General features: G+C 50.1%; 1 protein-coding gene across 1 annotated transcript in view; it reads right to left on the bottom strand.

Annotated features, from left to right (window-relative positions):
- Positions 1-21,102, bottom strand: part of CACNA2D4 (calcium voltage-gated channel auxiliary subunit alpha2delta 4) — a 100,702-nt gene that overhangs the window by 53,250 nt on the left and 26,350 nt on the right. Inside the window, exons 17-23 of the mRNA XM_062195194.1 lie at positions 20,942-21,028; positions 20,202-20,273; positions 10,544-10,605; positions 8,779-8,846; positions 7,331-7,376; positions 7,156-7,253; positions 5,707-5,800 (exon numbers count right to left, since the gene is read on the bottom strand). Of these exons, the coding sequence (XP_062051178.1) occupies positions 5,707-5,800; positions 7,156-7,253; positions 7,331-7,376; positions 8,779-8,846; positions 10,544-10,605; positions 20,202-20,273; positions 20,942-21,028 (527 nt within the window). The remainder of the gene's footprint in view (positions 1-5,706; positions 5,801-7,155; positions 7,254-7,330; positions 7,377-8,778; positions 8,847-10,543; positions 10,606-20,201; positions 20,274-20,941; positions 21,029-21,102) is intronic.

The raw sequence follows: 21,102 nt of genomic DNA, 5'->3' as shown, positions 1-21,102 counted from the left end.
AAAGTCACTGAGGACAGGGGCTGGAGCCTCGGGCGGACATCGACTCGGACCCCAGGATTACTGAGAGGGGCTCTTACAGGTTGTGCCTTGGAACCCTGTGGAACTTAAACACCACAGCCACCTGCGCCCAGTGGCGAACTCACTGGGACACCCACCAAGTGGGGCCTTGGTACCTGCAAATTTTTTAAAATTTGCATCTCAAAGGAGAAGCTCTTTTGGTTCTCAAAGCTCTTTTGGTTCTCAAGGACATTAGCATAATACTTGGTTCCCAAGGACATTAACTTAATACTATTTGCGGGGCCAGTGCTGTGGCATAGTGGGTAAAGCCACTCCCTGCAGTGCCGGCTTCCCATATGGGTGCTGGTTCGAGTCCTGGCTGCTCCACTTCTGATCCAGCTCTCTGCTATGGCCTGGGAAAGCAGTAGAAGATGGCTCAAGTCCTTGGGCCCCTGCACCCACATGGGAGACCCAGAGGAGGCTCCTGGCTCCTGGCTTTGGATTGGCGCAGCTCCAGCTGTTGCAGCCACTAGGGGAGTGAACCAGTGGATGGAAGACCGCCCCCCTTCTCTCCCCCTCTGCTTCTCTGTAATTCTGCCTTTCAAATAAATAAATAAATCTTTAAAAAAAACTAATACTATTTGCAACTAATACTATTTGGCAATGCCAGCATTCCTCCAGCAGTGTGAGTGCCGAGCAGTTTAAGGTTTTTACCGATTGACCGCTTCACCCGTTTCACCGTTATGAAGCCCTTGAGAGTTTTCCCCATGCATGATTATTTCATGAACTTGACATGGCTGGGCTCCTTTGTTTCATTTGCTTTCAAATTTTTTAGAGATTACTTTTTAAATTTTAATTTGGTCACATACTTTTTAAAAAAGATTTATTTATTTTATTTGAAAAGCAGAGTTACAGAGAGGCAGAGGGAGAGAGAGAGACAGAGAGAAAGAGAGAGGTCTTCCATCCACTGGTTAACTCCCCAGATGGCTACAATGGCCAGAGCTGCACTGATCCAAAGCCAGGAGCCAGGAGCTTCCCCCACCTCTCCCAAGCAGTGCAGGGGCCCTAGGACTTGGACCATCTTCCACTGCTTTCCCAGGTCACAGCAGAGAGCTGGATCGGAAAGGGAGCAGCCAGGACTTGAACCAGTGCCCGAAGAGGATGCTGGCACTGCAGGTGGTGGCTTTACCCAATACGCCACAGCGCTGGCCCCTGGTCATATAATTATATGAAACATGTACATGGTTTTAAAGTCAGTATGAAAAATAAAGCATTTTGAGGCACGATCATCTGTCGATTCACAGCCCCGTTTCTTCAGCCTTCCTGCAGGTAACCTTCTTTTGATTAAAAATACACGAATGGGGCTGGTGTTGCTGTGCAGTGGGTGAAGCTGCCACATGGGATGCTGGCATCCCATGTGGGCAGGTGTTCTGGTCCCGGCTCTCAGCTGATGTGCCTGGAAAAGCAGTGGAAGATGGCCCCAGTGCTTGGGCCCCTGCACCCACATGGGAAACCCAGAAGCTCCTGGCCCCTGGCTTCGGTCTGGACCAGCCCAGGCCGTTGTAGCCATTTGGGGAGTGAACCAGTGGATGGAAGATTCTCTCTCTCTCCCCCATCCCCTGCCTGTACCTCTGCCTTTCAAATGAATAAATAAATAAACCTTTTAAACTTTATCTTTTAATTTGATTTTTCCATGACTTTTCGGAAGTGCCCTCAGGTAGAGATAGTTCTCATTTCCACGGTGATTTATTTTACCAAGTTCCTACTGAAGAACATTTAGGCTGTCCTCAATATTGTACTGTAACAAACAGTGCTGCAATGAATAGCTCAGGTGTTGGTCTCTGCCTTTTTTTTTTTTTTTTTAACCCTGCCGGCCCATGTCCTTTTCTATTTTTGCCAGTGTATCTTTGGGATGAGTTTCTAGAAGTGACGCCGGGCCAGGTGGGAATAATTGGGTGATATCGCCACGTCCCCCCGAGTGGTGTGTGCCTCGCTTCTCGTCCCTACTGGCAATCTGCAGGAACACTTGACGCCCCAGAGCCTGGTGGATCAACAGCGCCAGGGGCACACTGGCCACTCTGAGAGGCGGGAGGCACATCTTGTACACTGTTACTGTGCATTTCGGTTATGATGAGCTGGGTTGAGCATATTCATCTACATGAAGGCTTTTTGTATGCTATTCCTGTAAGCTGTGCGCATCTCCCGACCGCTTTTCCTATAAAATGCTTGGCCTTTTGCATTTTAATTTCTGAAGCCCTTTCTTCTTCATGGATATGTGATAGAAATGGTACCCTTTCTTCTGTTTCGTAAGGTACATTTTGCCAGCTTGTTTTTCTTTGTATCCTGCTCATGCTTTTATTTTTGCCATGTACATGTTTGTCTGCTGTTGAAGTTTATCAGTCATTCCTTTATTGCTTCCGAATTTTGAGTCATTGTTGGGGATGGTTTTCCCACTACCAGATTCTAGAGCAATTGGCTCACGGTTTCTTTTAGTACTCATGTGGTTTCATTTCTTAAATTTAAATCTCTGAGTCATTTGGACTTTATCCAGGTGCATGGTGTGAAAAGAACACAATTTTATCATTCTCCATATGGCCCTCGAGCCAGTACTAAAAGTTTATCTTTCTCGCACTGACTAGACAAGATGCCTTTGTCATATACTAAATTCTTGGCTGCGTCTAGATGAATTTCTGGATTCCCTATTCCACGCCCCTAGTCTGCCTGCGTTTTCATATGCCAATATCACAACTTCATAAATTAATTGCTGGGGTTTTGTAAGAGGTGCTCATATCTTGGCAGATCCTGCCATCATTCACCACTTTTCTTGTTCAGAAAGGTTTGCCTTTTCTTGCTTGTTCTTCCAAATGAGATTTTAAATCATTTTATCTGAGTGCAGAAAGTACTGATGACATTTTAATTGGGATTGCATTAAATCTGGAAAATAAGTTAGGGAGGATTAACATCTTTATGATGTTGACTCCTACTATCCGAAAACGCTGGGTATCTTTCCATGTGTGCAAGTCTGCTTTTGCATCTCTCAGGAGTGTTTCATAATTTTCCTTATATAGGCTTCTGGAAAGTTCTCATAATTTCATGCTTCATATGTTCTCAGTCTTAGAGGTTTATTAAACTTTTTCTTGCCCTTCTAAATACCCCTTCTCTTATTATATCTTCTATTCAGTTTTTGTGTTGATAAAGCCTATTAATATTTGATATTGATTCTATAAGCTGTTACTTTACTAAATTCTCTTTATTGTCTATAATGGGTTTCCTATTCATTCTTTGGGAGCTTCTACGTGAATAATCATATCATCTTTTTTTATTTTTTGAGAGACAGAGACAGACACACACAGAGGGGAAGAGAGATCTCCCACCTTCCTGTTCACCCTTAAATGCTTGTAACAACTGGGACAGGGCCAGCCCCAATTTCAGCACCAGGAACACAAGCCAGGTCTCCTCCATGGGTGGCAGGAATCCAACCCCTTGAACCATCATTTCTGCCTCCAAGTGGCTGCATTAGCCGGAAGCTGAAGTCAGTCAGGGGTTAAAGCTGGGAATGCACCCAGGTGCTCTGATGTAGGGCACAGGTGTCTTAACTGGCAGCCTAAATACCCGCACTCCCTATCTTCTTTAAATAGAGAGAATTTTACTTCTTTCTTTCCAACTCTCATCGCCTTAAAGTGCTTTCTTGCCTTGCGGTCTTGTTAAATACCAGCAGGGAAGTAAGCATGTTTGGCTGGCTGCTGTCTTTAGTGGGAGGGCCTCTAGCCTCATGAAGAGCTTGGCTTTCAGGGCCGGCGCTGTGGCGCAGCAGGTTAAGCCTCCGCCTGCAGTGCTGGCATCCCAGATGGGCGCTGACTGGAGTCCCTGCTGCTCCACTTCTGATCCAGTTACCTGCTGATGCTCCTGGGAAAAGCAGCAGAGGATGGCCCAGGTGCTTGAGTCCCTACATCCACGTGGGACACCCGGAGGAACAGCCCAGCCTCTGCCTCTGCCTTGCACTCTCTGTAACTCCACGTTTCAAATAAATAAGTTAATTAAAAAAGATAATCTTGACTTTCAGGCTTAGGTCAATGGTCTTTAAAGACATGAATAGAGACGAATATTTGTTCATATGCCTTTTGTGCATGGGTCTCTAACTTTTCTCTTTAGCTAAAGTCCCCAGGTCATCTTTTCTCATGCACAATCCTGGTTAAGAAATGTTTGCTGGGTGAGGGTGGAGGTGGGAGGGGTGCATTGTGGCTTAGTTGGTAAAGCTGCTGCCTGCAATGCTGGCATCCCATATGGGCGCCAGTTCAACTCCTGGCTGCTCCACTTCCAATCCAGCTCTCTGCTAATGGACTGGGAAGGCAGCAGAAGATGGCCCAAATGATTGGGCCCCTACTACCCATGCGAGAGACCTGGAAGAAGCTCCTGGCTCCTGACTTCAGGCTGGCCCATCCCTGGCCATTGAGGCCACCTGGGGAGTGAACCAGCAGATGGAAAATCTCTCTGTCTCTCCTTTCTCTGTAACTCTAACTTTCAAATAAATAATTTTTTAAAAAATAAATGTTTGCTGCTCAATGTTTCTCAACACTACAAAACGTCCATGGCTAATCTCAGAAGCTGGGAAGATCTGTGCCCCTTCTCTTCAAACCTGGCACCACTGCTCTCGGTGGCAGGCAGGACAGGCAGGGCTGAGCATCTGGAGGCCGGACCTGGACTGCCCTTTGGTGGGGACAATGGTGGCACAGACAGTGTAGGCTGTTGTGAGAGCCAGAGTGGTGAATGCCCACCAAGTGCCTGGTCCACTGTGCCTTTTTTCTGTCTTTTTAGTTTTGAATAGGCCACATGCGTATGTGATTCAAAATTGTCCCAAAGAGTTGTAGAGTGAAAAGTGTCCCTCCCATCCCTGTCACACTTACCCTTCTTTCTCACTGGAAACAACGGAGGAGAGCTTTCCCCAAGTGCCCTTCCACACACCGACACCCCCTCCCAGATATGCACTCTCTCCTGTCCTCGCTTTCCAGAAACGACACCGTACCTTGCACGGCACTCCACAGCTTGCTGTTTAGATAGGAGATTGTTCCTAGAAAGCCCTGTTGGTATCTTAGTAGCATAGCACTCATCAACTCATTTACAGATGTCTAGGGGAGGTTTGTTGAATCTTCCTATTCAGAAGTCAAGTGTGGCGCTCCGTACTCTTACCCTCACTAACGTCAGCACTCGCGCAGGCGCACACACACCCACAGTCACATGCTGCCCATCTTTAGATGACAGCACCAGGTCAAGGCCAGCAAAGGGGCCAGGAGAGCTAAAGGACCAGGAAACACCGAGGGACACTGTGTTGTTGTTGCCACCTTACCTGCTGGAACCAAGACACCGCCCTATATGAACTCTCGCTAGGACACTTTGGTTCATGGGCTGTCCTGGCTGGAGCCCAACCCCGGGAAGGGGCCTTAGAACAGGGCTACCCTGGGGTAGGGACTTGACTCACCTTGGTGTTTTTTCAAAGCAGGGAGAAGGCAGCAGCCATCTGTGGTCTGTGGCAGCTTTGTTGGGCCCCTGCTCTACTGGGGGGCTGTGTGAGGGTCACTCCTTTCCCCAGCCCTGTGTCCTCACTGGTCTTGGGCCAGAGGATGTGGGTGGCCTGCTGAGCTGCCTGCCAGGTGGTGGGCGGGGCCCCGCTGCCTGTCCTGCACCGAACCCCGGCCCCCTCCTGGCACCTACTCAGAGGTGTTGAGGGCCAGCGCCGTCCAGTAGGCTTCCATGGGGGCCGTTACCACCGCGTCCAGCAGCACCTCCCGCACCAGCTCCTCATCGCCTGTGGGCAAGATCACAGGCACTCTTGTTGAATGCAGCTCGCCTACCGTGTGGCGGTTTGGGACGAGATGTGCCTCATGAACACGCCGCCTGGGTGGGCTTTGGCCGAGTGCTTCAGCAGCCAGTTAGAGCACTCGGGTCCCACGCCCGGCTCTGCTCCCGACTCCAGCTTCCTGCTAATGCAGACACTGGGAGGCAGTGGTGACGGCTCACATATGGGGTTCCTGCCTCCTATGCGGGAGATCTGGATCGGGTGCCCAGCTCTGCGCTTCAGCCAGGGATATTGGAAGAGTGAACAAACAGATGGGAGTGCTCCTCTGTGTCACACAAACAAACCAAAAAATAAATAAATAAATAAATAAACAGAAGTGTGTGAGAGCTTGAAGAAATCATTCCCTCTCTTTTAGCCTTCAGAGCGGCGTGTGTAGAGCTGAACCCTGACACCCCTCGGTCGGATCAGACTTGGATCTGCCTCTCCCATCTCAGTGCCCGCCATGCTGCTGCCTGGTCAGCAGGACACCCGGGCCTCTTGTCCGCGCGTGGGCTGCCGGCCTCAGAGCCCCGGGCAGCTGTTCTTTGGTCTGCGCGTTCTTTCCCCTCCTTCTCTTTCTCTAACTTACTTGCTTTTATTTAGGTGAAATCCGTATGACTTCAACCAACTCAAAGGGCACACATAGTGCACTCCCAGTGCTGTGCAAGCATGTCCTGTATCTGGTCTAGGACGCCTTTGTCCTCCCATTAAGCTATGGGAGTGCCTCTTGGCTCTCCTTAGCTTAAGGGACACTGCCTTGCCCATGTGCTTAGAGCAGGGCCCACACAGGACACCGATTCGCAGCAACGTGCACCGACAGGTGTGTGCTTCCTGTTGACTGGCTGGTCTTTCCATCAGATTCTAAGCCGCATGAGCTCCAAGCTGGCCTTGCCTGGGGGATTGCAGCAGCTCCTGTGTGCAGCCCAAGGCACGCACCGAGTGACTGCTCAGAGCAGAAGCGATAATGGGATGAACCGAGGCGTGCCCTGGCTTGGGAGGCAGAGCCTCCTCATGGGGGCGACACGTGGTGACACGTGACAGAGTGAGCAAAGAAGAGGAAGGAGGATCGTGCTGAGCGTGGCGTCCGGGGATCTCCCAGTTACACCAGTGCAGCGGGAACTTAAGGCCGGCTGAGGCTGGGCTTGGAAAACGCTCCCAGACCTCAGGCTTTGAGATGGGATGAGCCTTCAGGGTGCAGCATGTCCGCTACTTGCCCCAGGGGCCCACTGCTGGGCGAGGGGCGGGGCAGAGGTGTCAGGCAGGTGGATGCCCAGGACCACACTTGGCTGACCGGGGTTGCACGTGCGTGGGCAGGCTGCACTCACACTCCAGGTCAGGGTCCTTTCCCGTCAGGAAGAGGACCATGGCCTCCAGCTGGCTGAGTTTCCGGTGGTCAGGGTCGATGTCGGTGATGCAGTAGATCCTGGAACCAGGAGAGTTGCGGTTACCTCCAGACACTAGGCCTTCCTCCCCGCCAGCTCCAACGCCTGCCTTACTTACCAGTCGCTGGCCAGGCTCAGATCCGGGTGAAGCAAGTCATGCAGGCCTGAAAGCAGAGGGTGGGGCTCAGGGCGACGCGTCCCCAGGGTGGGCAGTGTGTGCCCTGCAGCCCGCCCTGGAGCCCCTCAAAGGCGGGGCTGGGCTGTTCCCTTGTGCTGTGGCTCCAAGCAGGGGTGCAGTGCAGGCCCATGATGGGCATGCTGGGATCATGTCTTGGCCCACGCCTCCCATTGCTCATGTTCAAGTGCCAGCCATTGCAAGGCTCAGGACAGACACCAGAGGCCCCTTTCTTCCTCCTCCAGCTGCCCCACTCATCACCAGGCTGGAGCTCAGTCACCCCCGGGCACGTCCTAGAGTGCCCACTGTACAGCAGCTCCTGCAGGAGCCGCGGGAAAGTCCTTGGGTCCCGCGCCAGAGCGTTCTTGCAGGAGGAGTGGGTATCAAGGCCACTTTGGGCTTAGCCACGCTGTCCACTTCCTGCCTTGTCACACACCCCTTCCTCCCCACGAGCGCCACCCCTGTCATCCTCTACCTCACCAGGTGGCTGGATCGGTGGGGCTGCCTGACCTTGGACTATGGGTCTCCCAAATGTGAGACAAATTAAACCTCTCTCCTTCATGGGTAGCTTCTCTCTCTCAGGTGTGTTGTTATGGAGATGGACAGCTGGCTAACACCTCCTGGCCTCCCTGCCCATACACTCCCTGTTGGGAGTTGAACTGTGTCTCCCCATAGTCAGGCAGAAGCCCTGAGTCCTGCTGCCTGTGACTGTGACCTTCCTTGAAACAGGATCATCGCAGAGGTCATCCAGTTAAGAGGAGGTCGTTAGGGTAGGCCCTGGTCCAATGGGACAGAAATGCTGGAGGGAAAGAGCCACCACCCAAGGTGGAGTCAGTGACCCAAGTGCAGCAGCTGCAAGACAAGGGGGCCTGGGCCACTGAAGTTGGAAGTAGCAAGGAGAAGCCGCCTCCCTCCCCCACTGAGGCTTTGGGGAGCATCACCTTCCCATCACCGACTCCAGACTCCAGCTTCCAGAACGCCGAGAGAATGCATTTCCGCTTTAAGCTTCCTTAGCAAGCTCATGCACACTGGTCCCTCGCTCTCCTGGCCTCTGTTCTCTCAGCCCCTCTGTAGTCTTCTCACAGGGGAAATCCTGCTTCGCTCAGAGAAATGCATCTGCTGGACGGGCCCTCCCCTCTGGTTGAGCAACACCCCCCAAAATCGGACTACCCGTGCTTGGCAGGCCCGGGGCCCTGCAGGTTTGATGACCGACTGGCAGATGCTGTGCGCTCTGGGCATCACAGATGTGAGGGCCCCTCCCTGCCAGGCAGCACGGCTCCCAAAGGCCACTTGGGAGCCTGGGACTGCGGAGGTGGCCCAAGGGGTCTCCTGGTCCTCCCAGGAGAACCCATTTCCCCCCATGCTTCCATCAGCACCTGACGCCGACCCACCTTCTTCCACGGATGTGTTCCCCATGAGGATGTACTCCCCGTGGCCGCGGGACAGCACCACTCCCAGGCTGGGGAGAGAAGGGGAAGTGCATGCTCAGCGGCCAACGCCAGCCAGCCTCAGCCAGGGTGAGGCTCTTCACGGGCCCATGCCACGCGGTGTGGACAGCCATCCCCTGGGCCTGCCCCAGCCTCCTGGCCATGCCCTCTGGAACCCAAGCAGCACTTCTGCACCTCCATCAGCCCTTCTTTCTCCCCAGAAAGCCCACAGCAGAAGAGCCCTTACAGCTCCCCTTTTGGTCAAGGCCTGTCCCAAGCCTCCCAAGGACCTGCTGAGGTGCGGAGAGGTCTCTGTGCCTCACGGTGCACCCCACAAATAGGAGACACCCTCCTCTGCTGCCAGGACATCAGTGGGGCACCTAGGTTCAATATCTGGTCCATCGAGAGTCATTATTGTCCGTTTACTCATTTTTCTTTATTTTAAGTTTTTATTTGAAAGGCAGAGAGACAGAGAGATCTTTCATCTGCTGTTTCACTCCCCAAATGCCCACAACAGCCATAGCTGCACCAGGCCAAAGTCAGGAGCCCAGAACTCAATCCAGGTCTCCCAGGCTGGTGCAGGGAGCCCAGTACTCAATCCAGGTCTCCCAGGCTGGTGCAGGGACCCAGTGCTTGAGCCATTCCTGCTGCCTCCTGGGGTGTGCATTAGCAGGAAGCCCAAGTCAGACGTGGAGCTGGGGCCTAAACCCAGGCACTCTGATATGAGATGTGGGCACCCTAAGTGGGTTCTCAGCTGCTGCACCAGAGTTGCCTCACCTAGGGAGCTTTAAAAGACACAGTGATGAGGGGCCAGTGCTTTGGCACAGCAAGTTAAGCCGCCATCTGCGGTGCTGGCATCCCATATGGACACTGGTTTGAGTCCCGGCTGCTCCACTTCTGATCCAGCTTCCTGCTAATGTGCCTGAAAAAGCAGGAGAGGATAGCCTGGGTGCTTGGGCCCCTGCCACCCACACTGAAGACCCAGATGGAGTTCTATGCTCCTAGCTCTGGTCTGGCCATAGTGGTCATTTGGGGAGTGAACCAGCAGGTGGAAGATCTCTCTCTGTCTCTCTTTCCCCCTCTCCTTCCTTATCCTCCCTTCCCCTCTCCTCTCTCTGTAACTCTGTATTTTAAAAAAGAAAATAAATCTTAAAAATACATGCATATAATGATACATACATATAATGATGGGCTCCACTCCAGCTACTATGATTAAATTGGTCTGGATAGGGAATTGGTGATTTTACAAAATTTCCTGGGTACTCTAGTGAGCTGGGACCAGAGTTTTACTGAGAAACAAGGTAATTCAGCAGTAAGGACCCTTCGTTCTCCGATTTGTGTAGTGCTTCTAGTCAATATTTGTGTGGTCGGAGGGAACCTAAGAGAGCTTCCCATTCGACTCTTTCCTCTTGCAAGGGGGCAGTGCTTGAAAACCTTTGAGTGGATTATGTCATTTAATCCTCGCCCCACCCAGAAAGAGCGCCTATTATTTCCCTCCTTTCCAGGTGAGGCGAGAGCATAGGGCACCTAAGGCCATGCCTCCTGTTAGTGGTGCCCTTGGGATTCAAACCCAGAGCTTGCACACTGGGCTACACAGGCAAGGCGGGTCCTGAATGTGGACCTGGGATTCCATGATTACCACACACTGCCAACCCAGTGGGAGCAGGTCCTTCCCCAAAACCCCAAAGTTATCTCCCCTCCCCCTTGAAAAATAAAGCGTGGGCCTTACCTGAAAGGTGTGTCGCTGATGTCTGTGAAGAAGTAGTCATTGGTCAGGAAAAGAACTCGCTTCTGAAAGAGCACAGGGTGTGTGCTGGGGAGCCGAGGACAGAGCGCCTGCCACGGCCACCTTCCTCTTGCCCACTGCCCGCGTGTCCCCTCCACACTGGCCCTGCGTGTCCCTGGCCACCACCGACCTGCTGCATTGTGCTGACCTCTGCGGGCAGAATCATCTCCAAGCTTAGCGACCTGTGGGTTGGAGGCTGGTGCCTGGGTTTAAGGACCATGTCTACACCTGCACTGCCATTCACGGCAGCCCTGGGCCACATGTGACTACTGAACCTTGCACTCTGCATGGTAAACCGGATTTCCAAATTTTTGTTAATTTAATTAGTTTTCAGGATGAAGTGTTTATATTTTGACTTTTCCTTTTTTTATTTATTATAAAATGTTAAAAATGACTTGCTTTATCCTTCCTCCTTTATTTTTCTTTGAGACAAATGCAGGCACACACACACACACACAAAGAGACAGATGGATAGAACTCCCATCCACTGGTTCATTCCCCGAATTCCCACAATGGCCTGGCCCTTCGGGAGGCAGGAATTCAATCTAAGTCTCCCAGGTGAGTGTGTCAGGAACCCAGTTACTTGATTGAGCCATCACCGGCTGCCTCCCAAGATGTGCATTAGCAGGAGCTAGCATCTGGGGGTGGAGCTGGGACTCCGACCCAGGCACTATGTGCAATATGGGGTGTGAGCATGCTAACCAGCATCTCAACTACTAGGACAAAGGCTCACGCCTTCGTTTTTGCAGTTTCTGATGAACGTGTAACGTTTGTACGATTGAGGGGCATAGGGTAACATTTTAGCAGCTGCCTGTGGGGTAAGCTGTTCAAATCTGGTGACCAACATCCCTACCTCTCCACCTTTCTGTCGCATTTGGAGCCGACCAGCTCCTATCCTCTGGTTCATTATACAGCACACGATTTGTTATTGTGAACTGTAGTTGCTCCATCCTGGCTTGAACATCAGGACTAGAAGTGGTCTTTTTCCTCCTTACTTGTTTTTTTAAATGAAGGAAAAGGTGACACGCACATATCTTCAGTGTGCTGCTGAATTATTTTTTTAATTTTTATTTATTTGACAGTAGAGTAATAGACAGTGAGAGAGAGAGAGAGAGAGAGAGAGAGAGAGAGAGAGAGAAAGAAAGGTCTTCCTTCCATTGCTTCACTCCCCAAATGGCCACCACGGCTGGCGCTGCGCCGATCCGAAGCCAGGAGCCAGGTGTTTCTTCCTGGTCTCCCACGTGGGTGCAGGGCCCAAGCACTTGGGCCGTCCTCCACTGCCTTCTCAGGCCACAGCAGAGAGCTGGACTGGAAGAGGAGCAACCGGGACTAGAACTGTGCCCATATGGGATGCCGGCGCTGCTGGCGGAGGATTAACCTAGTGCACCATGGCACCAGCCCATGCTGAATTTTTTTATAGGTGTGTTTAATCACCTTCCCTGTCAACATGGCACCTGTGCGCCCTGCCTGCTCCGTCAAATCCACCACCACCCTTCCCTCCATGGGCAAGTTCTGTTCTTAGTTCTGTCACCATAGATTAGTTCTGCCTGTTCCTTTCCTGGCTGGCTTTTGTTGTTGTTGCTATTCAACATACTGTTTTCAAGATCCACCTGTTCTGCTGTATGTATGAAGAGTTCTGGGGGCCGGTGCTGTGGTGTGGTGGGCTAGGCATCCGCCTGCAGTCCCGGCATCCCATATGGCTGTTCCACTTCTGATCTAGCTCTCTGCTGATGGCCTGGGAAAGCAGTGGAAGATGGCCCAGGTGCTTGGGCCCCTGTGCCCACTTGGGAGACCTGGAAGAAGCTCCTGGCTCCTGGCTTCGGATCAGCCCATCTCTGGTCATTGCGGCTATTTGGGGAGTAAACCAGCCAACGGGAGACTTCTCTCTCTGTAGCTCTACTTCTCAAATAAATAAATAATCTTTTAAAAAAGAGTTCTGTTCCTTTCTATTGCTGAGTAGGGTTCCAGTGAACGGACACACTACAGTTGGCCTCCACAGGCTACCTCCTGATGGCTACTTGGCTTGCTTCCAGTTTGGGGCTGTAATGCTTGAAGCTGCTGTCAATATCCTGTGTCTTGGTAAACACCTAGAAATGGAATTGTGTAGTAAAAGCTGCCAAACAATTCCCCAGAGTTGTTTTGCCACTGTAAAGCTGCACTAGCGAGGTGTGCGGGTTCCCGTTTTCCCATCTCTTGGCTGGTATATGGGATCCTTTATCTTTTACATGGTAGCCATTGCAAAGAGGGCAATGAGGCCTCACTGTGGTTTTAATGTGCATTACTTGATGACTAATAGTTCCTGCTTTTTCTCTGAAATGTCTGCTACAGTGCTTAGGCCATTCTGTGGGGTGAGAGTGGCTCTGTTATTGCTTTGTCGGTGTTCTTTACGTATTTTAGTTACAGTCTACCCCTGCTTTTCATTTTCTTTCTAAAGCCTTTTGATGTTCAGAACTTTTTTACTTTTGAAGTCCAGTTTGTCAGATTTTTATGTTTAATGCATTTTATGTTTTTATCAAAGAAATCTTTGCACACCCTCAAATTGAGATTTTTTTGTTTTCTTGTAAAAAAATTATCATTTATTTATTTTTAAAGATTCATTTATTTGAGAAGGCAGAATGGCACACACACACACACACACTTCCATCTTCTGGTTCACACCTCAGATATCTGCAACAGCCAGGGTTAGGCCAGGCGGAAGCCAGGAGCCGGGAACTCCATCCAGATCACCCATGTGGGTGACAGGGGCCCATGCATGTGGTCCATCCTCTGCTGCTCTCCCAGGTGCATTAGTTGTAGGGGTCTGGAAAGGAAGCTGTGAAGCTGGGACTTGACCTGCCACGCCCCCAGGGGATGCTGGTGTCATAAACAGGTGGCTTAACCCATTACGCTGCAATTCTGGCCCCAAAAGTTTCAGCCTTTTAGCTTTTACATTGGCTATGATCTAGCACATTGATTTGTTTTTTTCGCACACTTATTTAGTTTTCCAGTTTTGTTGAAAAAACTTCCTTTCCCCACTAAATTGCCAAGGTATTGAAAATCAATTGGCAATGTATATGTGGGTTATTTCTGAGTTCTCTGTTCAGTTCCACTGGTCTGTTTGTCTATTCTTTTGTCAACTCCACCTTGCTTGGTTACTGTAGCTTTATAGCAAGTTTTGTGGTGTGACTTTTTTCTGTTTGTTCTATTCCAAGATCTTTTTTTGGTTATCCTAAGTCCTTTGTGTTTTCATATAACTTTTAGAATCACCTTGTCTGTTTAAATTTTGACTGTGAATCCATAGATCTATATGGGGAGAATGGACATCTTAGCAATACAGACTTCACAACCTGTAATCATGGTTATATGATCCCATTTAATTTTTTCTTTGGTATTCTGTTATCAGTGACGTATAGTTACTGATGTTATATAGTTTTCAGTACATAGGTCATTTTGTTAGAGTTATTCCCAACTATTTTATGTTATTTGATGCTACTGCTATTTAAAAGTAATTTCATTTTCTAATTATTTGCTGTTAGTATAAAAATAATTTTTTTTCATAATACTGACTGGTGTTCTGTGGATCTACTAAATTTACCTGTCAACCCAAATTTTTATGTGTAAATATCTTTTAAAAATAATGTTAAAGAAAGACATCTGCAGGGGCTGGTGCCATGGCTTGCGTGGTTAAACCTCCACCTGCGGTGCCGGCATCCCATATGGGCGCCGGATTCTGTCCTGGTTGCTCCTCTTCCAGTCCAGCTCTCTGCTGTGGCCCGGGAAGGCAGTGGAGGATGGCCCAAGTGCTTGGGCCCTGCACCTGCATGGGAGACCAGGAGGAGGCACCCAGCTCCTGGCTTCAGATCGGCGTAGTTCCAGCTGTAGCGGCCATTTGGGGGTGAACCAACAGAATGAGGACAGCTTTGCTTCTTCCTTTTTTTTTTTTTTTTACAGGCAGAGTGGACAGTGAGAGAGACAGAGAGAAAGGTCTTCCTTTTTGCCGTTGGTTCACCCTCCAATGGCCGCCGCGGTAGCGCGCTGCGGCCGGCGCACCGCGCTGATCCGATGGCAGGAGCCAGGTGCTTCTCCTGGTCTCCCATGGGGTGCAGGGCCCAAGGACTTGGGCCATCCTCCACTGCACTCCCTGGCCACAGCAGAGAGCTGGCCTGGAAGAGGGGCAACCGGGACAGGATCGGTGCCCCGACTGGGACTAGAACCCGGTGTGCCAGCGCTGCAAGGCGGAGGATTAGCCTAGTGAGCCGCGGCGCTGGCCATGCTTCTTCCTTTCTGCTCTTTGCATCTTCTATTTCGTCTTCTTGCCTTATCACACCAGCAAGGTCCCACAGTGCAATGCTGAATAGAAGTGGGGAACAGACCTCCTTGTCTCATTCTCAACGTTAGGGAAAAAGTCTTTGCTATTTCATTCCTAAAGCTTATGTCTTTCACAGATGCTATTTATTATGTTGATGGAATTTACTTTTGTTCCTAAGATTTACCGGAATGCTCTTTTAGCAACTATTGTGATGGCCAGATGGCTTTTCTTCTTTATTCTGTTAACAGACGGATCACATTGATGTGGCTGTTTTCTCAATGTCTCATTGACCTTACATCCTCAGGACAGCCCCGCTGTGTGCCACTGTCCCACGTATACTTTCACACATTATAAACCCTACAATGCAATGTCAAAATGTTCGCTTTAAATATTCAGTTGTCTTTTTGAGAAATTAAGGAAATATACAAAAGATAGTCTTACATTAACCCATATTTAACATTTTTCGCATTTATTTAACATTTCCAGTATGCTTTAATTTCCCCAGTAGATTGGAATTTCCATCTGGTGTGATTTTTCTTCAGTCTGAAGAATTTCCTTAAGCACTTCTTGTGGTGCAGGTCTAATAGTGAGGAAGCCTCTGTCCTCTTTTATCTGCAGATGTCTTTATTTCACATTATTCCTGAAGGATATTTACACAGAGAAATTTGGGTTGACAGGTGTTTTCCTTTCAGCACTTTAATGAAGTTCTACTGTTGCTTCTAATGAGAGGTGAGCCATTGTTCTCATTGCTTCCCTCAATGCAATGCATCTTTTCTTCTCTAGTTTCTTCAGAAAAGTTGTCTCTGGTTTTCAGTACCTGGACTATGAGGTGCCCAAGGGTGGTTTTCCTTTTACTTTTCTCTTGCTCGGGGTTTGCTGAGATTCTTGGGTCTACGGGTTGATGTTTTCTCACCAAGTTCAGGATAGGCTTTGCCATTAGATTTTCAAATAACTTTTTCCTGCTCCATTCTTTCTGGAACTCCAAGGACAAAACATTTGATTACTTTAACTCTTCCAAGTCCACAGGGACTGTTTCTTTCTTCTTTTACTTTTAACTTTTTTTTTTTTCTGTTCTTCAAATTGTGTATTTTTATCACTTCCTTTTCCAGTTCACTGTCCCTTCTTTCCTCCAGTCATTCGGGAAGACCCTCTAGTGAAATTTGCATTTCTGATACTGTACGTGTTTTAGAATTTCCGTGTGGGGCCAGCACTGTGGGGGCGGGGCTCAGATGCTGCCTGCGATGCCGACATCCCACGTCAGAGCACTGTCCGAGGCTCAGTTGCTCTGCTTCAGATGCAGCTCTCTGCTAATGCACCCAGGAAGGCAGCGAAGGATGATCCAGGTACTTGGACTCCTGCAATCCACGTGGGAGGCCTGACTGGAACTCCAGGCTCCTGGCTTCAGCTTGGTCCATTTGCAGAGTTAACTAGCAGATGGAAGATCTAGCGTGCGCTCTCTCTCTCTCTCTCTCTCTCTCTGCCTTTCAAATAAGTAAATCTTTTAAAAAATTTTCCAGGGCTGGCGTTGTGGCACAGCAGATTAAGTGCCGGCACCCTATATGGCACTGGTTTGAGTCTTGGCTGCTCCACTTCCAATCCAGCTCCTGCTAACATGCCTGGGAAAGCAGCAGAAGATGGCTCAAATGCTTGGGCCCCTGCATCCACGTAGGAGATACGGAGGGAGTTCCAGTCTCCTGGATTTGGCTTGGCCCAGCCCAGACCATTGTGGCCATTTGGGGAGTGAACTAACGAATGGAAGACCTCTCTCTTTTTCTCTCTATGTAACTTTGCCTTTCCAGTAAATAAACAAACAAACAAACATTTTAAAAAATTTCCACTGGGAAACACAACCAACAAAAGCAAAAGTAAACAAATAGGACTAACAAAACCTGCAAGTTGGGAAAAATATGTGTGAACCATATATTTGATAAGGTTTAACATTTAAACTATATCAAGAACTCACAAAACCTAATAGCAAAAACCTGAGTAATCAAATTTTTTAAAATGGGCAAAGGACCTAAATAGATATTTCTCCAAAGAAGACATAAATATGGCCAGCATGTCTATGGAAAGGTGCTCAACAGTATGAATCATCAAGGAAATAAAGTCAAAACCACAGCACGCTACCATCTCACCCCTGTTAGGGCAGTCTTGTGAAAGGATGAGAAATGGTAAATGTTGGCAAAGGTGTGGAAAAAAGATAACCCACATACACTGCCGCTGGGAATGCAGTTGGTGCAACCATTGTGGAAAATGCATGAAGGTCCTAAAGAAATTGAAAACAGAATTACCGTAGCCTAGCAGCCCCTTTGCTGGGGGTTTACCCACCAGCAATGGCATCAGCACCTTGAAAGACAGCTGCACCATTGCTCATACAGTGAGATGAGAACCAGTGGGTGGCCACTGATGGACGCAGGAGTGAAGAAGTGGTGGTGTACACGTATGAAGTCTTCGTGAAGTTAATGAGAAAACTGCCTGATTCAAAAGTGTTTGCATGGGGCTGGCATTGTGGCGTGGTGGGTAAAGCTGCCGCCTGCAATGCTGGCATCCCATATGGGTGCTGGTTCGTGTCCCGGCTGCTCCACTTCCTATCCAGCTCTCTGCTACGGCCTGGGAAAGCAGTAGAAGATGGCCCAAGTCCCTGCACCCACATGAGAGACCTAGAGGAGGCTCCTGGTTCCTGGTTTTGGATCGGCACAGCTCCGGCTGTTGTAGCCAACTAGGGGAGTGAACCAGCAGATGGAAGACTTCTCTCTCTTTGCCTCTCCTCTCTCTGTGTATGTAACTCTGACTTTCAAGTAAGTAAATACATCTTACAAAAAAAAAAAAAAAAAAAAAAAGAACTTGGCTGGTGCCGCGGCTCACTAGGCTAATCCTCTGCCTGCGGCTCCAGCACCCCGGGTTCTAGTCCCAGTTGGGGTGCCGGTCCTGTCCCGGTTGCTCCTCTTCCAGTCCAGCTCTCTGCTGTGGCCCGGGAAGGCAGTAGAGGATGGCCCGGATGCTTGGGCCCTGCACCTGCATGGGAGACCAGGAGGAAGTGCCCGGCTCCTGGCTTCGGATCGGCGCAGCGCCTGACGTACTGGCCATTAGGGTGTGAACCAACGGAAGGAAGACCTTTCTCTCTGTCTGTCTCTCACTGTTTATAACTCTCTCTGTCTCTCTCTCTCTCACTGTCTGACTCTGCCTGGCAAAAAATAAATAAAAAAAAGTTCATGGAACATAGAAGGTAAAGATAAGTTTATTTGGCTGCAAAAAGTTTCAAAATCCACGCATACAAGTGGCCTTCAAAAAATTCACAGAAAATTTATATTAGGATAAGAGTGCATGGATTTCAACTTCCGGAACCCAGATAAACTTATCTTTTCATGCCATTTTTCTATGAGGTTTTTGAAGTCCCCTGGAGCAGCAGTGGCGAGGACAGCGTGGTCTAGAATTAGATAGGTGTGGACTAGCAACCCTGGACAAGCACTTCGGGCTTTTTGAATCTCCTCATCTGTACACCGGGGTGAGGACAGTGAGTGCTTAATGAGTGAGTACGCACGAGGTGCTCCACCATCCTTCTGGGGATCAGAAGCACCAGCAGCGGGACCTGAGCATGGCATGCTGGGAACCGCCCATCACAGCCGGAGCTGCCTCCTCCTCAGTGCTTCCTTACCCACAGGATGCGAGGCCTTGGCTGCGTTGCACACAAATACAGCCTGGATGGTTTAATAGCATTGAGTCTATTTCAAAGGGGTGAGCAGAGGTCTTGGAGGTTCAGACTAGCAGGTCTGGCCAGCAGTCTGTCTTGGTGGCTGTGAGAAGGACACAGTGTGAGCACACCAGACACTGAGAGGAAAGGTGGAAGCCAGGACTGCCACTGCGTACGCTGGTGCGCATTACACTGAACACAGCCAGACGAAAACCTGCCTGTAAGCGGCTGTGTGCCACATGCATGCTAATTTTCCCATCGTGGTTAGACACCCAGGCAGGGCTGGAGTAGGTGGGAGCTTCCTTGTGTGTGTGTGGGAGTGGGAGTCTGGCTAGGGGACATATGGGGCGTATGGAAGAAACTTCCATGGGGCCAGTGCTGTGGCTCAGTACATTAATCTTCCAGTGTGGCGCTTGCATCCCATATGGTCACCGGTTCTAGCCCCAGCGGATCCTCTTCCCACCTAGCTCTCTGCTATGGCCTGGGAAAGCAGTAGAAGATGGCCCAAGCACTTTGGCCCCTGCACCCACGTGGAAGACCCAGAAGAAACTCCTGGCTCTTGGCTTTGGATCGGCCCACCTCTGGCTGTTGCAGCCATTTGGGGAGTGAACCAGTGGATGGAAGACCTTTCTCTCTGTCTCACCCTCTCACTGTCTATAACTCTATCTCTCAAATAAATAAAATCTTAAGAAAGAAAGAAAGAAAGAAAGAAAGAAAGAAAGAAAGAAAGAAAGAAAGGAAGGAAGGAAGGAAGGGAGGGAGAGAGAAACCTCCAACCGTCTGGGATCGACAGCAGGAGGAGTCTGGTGGCCTGGCACGGAGGACATTGCCCAGTCTGTCTAGAGGGGGCCCATCTGAGCCCAGAGCATACAAAAAGCCAGGCAGATGCCCCAAAAGCCAGCTCTTCGTCCCAGGGAGAATCAGTCCACGGTCTAAGAGACACGGAGAACAGTCTTTCCTTGCCAAGGCTTCCGGTCTGGCTTCCCTGGAGGCCTGCATTTATGGAAGCACTCAGGTCTAACAGGTGAGGTGGACGGGCAGCAGGAGGAGGAGGAACTGGGGTGGACGTGAGGGAGGAGGTGACATTTGGCAAGACATCAAGGGACCATGCCATTCAGTCGCTGCATTGCCACTTTCTACGTGAGAGGATGCAGGGCTCCTCTAAATGATGGGCAGACAGGAATGGTGTGAAGAGGGTACCGACGATTACCTAAGGTCCCAGGGCCTGAACATCCGCTAGAGCCATGACAGATATTTTCAGCGTCTTCCCCATAGCCTGCTTTTACAAGAGCAGTTGACATTTGCAAAATAAACTGCCATGTTTTTCCCTTTGCATCATATACCACAAAACAGCTGAGCCGCAGGCAGCATAGGGAAGGAAGGGCTGTAGGTGACTGGCTCTGTAGTAGGCCCCCAAGCACCAGGCCTGGATGCGAGCTGCAGTGGCGCTCCTGGGCCAGGTGTTCCTCTGGGGTGGAGCCATCTCCCCCAAGGCCCTCTAGGCTACACAAGCACTACACCCCTAATTCAGCTGAGCCCAAGTCCCTGCGTCACCACCCCAAACAGCGAACTGACATGCTGCCTTCCTGGGGCCACATCCTGCTGCTCACCCAGCTCCTTACCCCGTTGTCCAGGGGCACCTTCACGTCCATGGTGAGAGAACCCGTTTCCCCATTGATCATGGCTGTTCGCAGCTTCAAGAGGAAAGACAAGGCTGTGAGTTCCAGGAGTGCATGGGATTGAGCTCCACGGAGCCCTGAGAATCCTTGATCCTCTCTTATTGCCCTGAGCAGAATGCCAGGTGGGAAGGCGGCCTGACCCTGGGTTCCATTTAGCTTCCAGCTCTGGGCCTTCACCCAGTGGGTGGGACCGTGGGGTGCATAGTGTCACGTGCATGCATCACATCTGGGATGTGACGCTGAGGCCCAAACCTGTTTAAGACGTCACTGAAAGTCACTGGACATGGCTAAGCCTCAAACTCTGTAGCTTCTAGGTGCAATTTCACCGGCCTCAGTGACCCTGTGAATCAGGCAGCTGGTGATACAGTCTTACAGCCATGCAAAGACCTGCCCACTGTAGGGACTGCTTCTTTGGGCTCGGAAAGGCTCGGAAAGGCTCGGAAAGCTGGGCTGCTCTAAGGGACACGGTGACCTCAAAGCTTGCGGCCACACAGCTGAGCCCTTCTGCCGGATATACAAGAGGCCCTCGAAAGGGTCATGGCAGACGCACACCATGAAATCATACATTATGCATGGAGTTTACAATTTTTTTTCAAACCAAAATAAATTTATCGTCTGATTTCATTTTCCATAAACTCTCGTAGAGCTAACCCAGCTTCTCTTTCCCTCCGTGCCCCACTCACGGTTTCCGCCTGGTCTTCCCACTCCACTTCGGAGAGATCCACGCTGTTGTAGTTGGGTTTGGGCTTCAGTTTCTTGCCCTCTCTGTACTGGATGGAGCAGGTCAGGAGGAAACGCACAAGGTTAGTCCGGGCCCTGTCCAAGTTCCCTGTCTTCTATAAAT

The sequence above is a fragment of the Lepus europaeus genome, chromosome 6 (assembly GCF_033115175.1).
Source record: "Lepus europaeus isolate LE1 chromosome 6, mLepTim1.pri, whole genome shotgun sequence".
Taxonomy (NCBI): domain Eukaryota; kingdom Metazoa; phylum Chordata; class Mammalia; order Lagomorpha; family Leporidae; genus Lepus; species Lepus europaeus.
The sequence above is the reverse complement of the archived record's forward strand: the minus strand, read 5'-3'. Positions and strand labels throughout refer to the sequence as shown.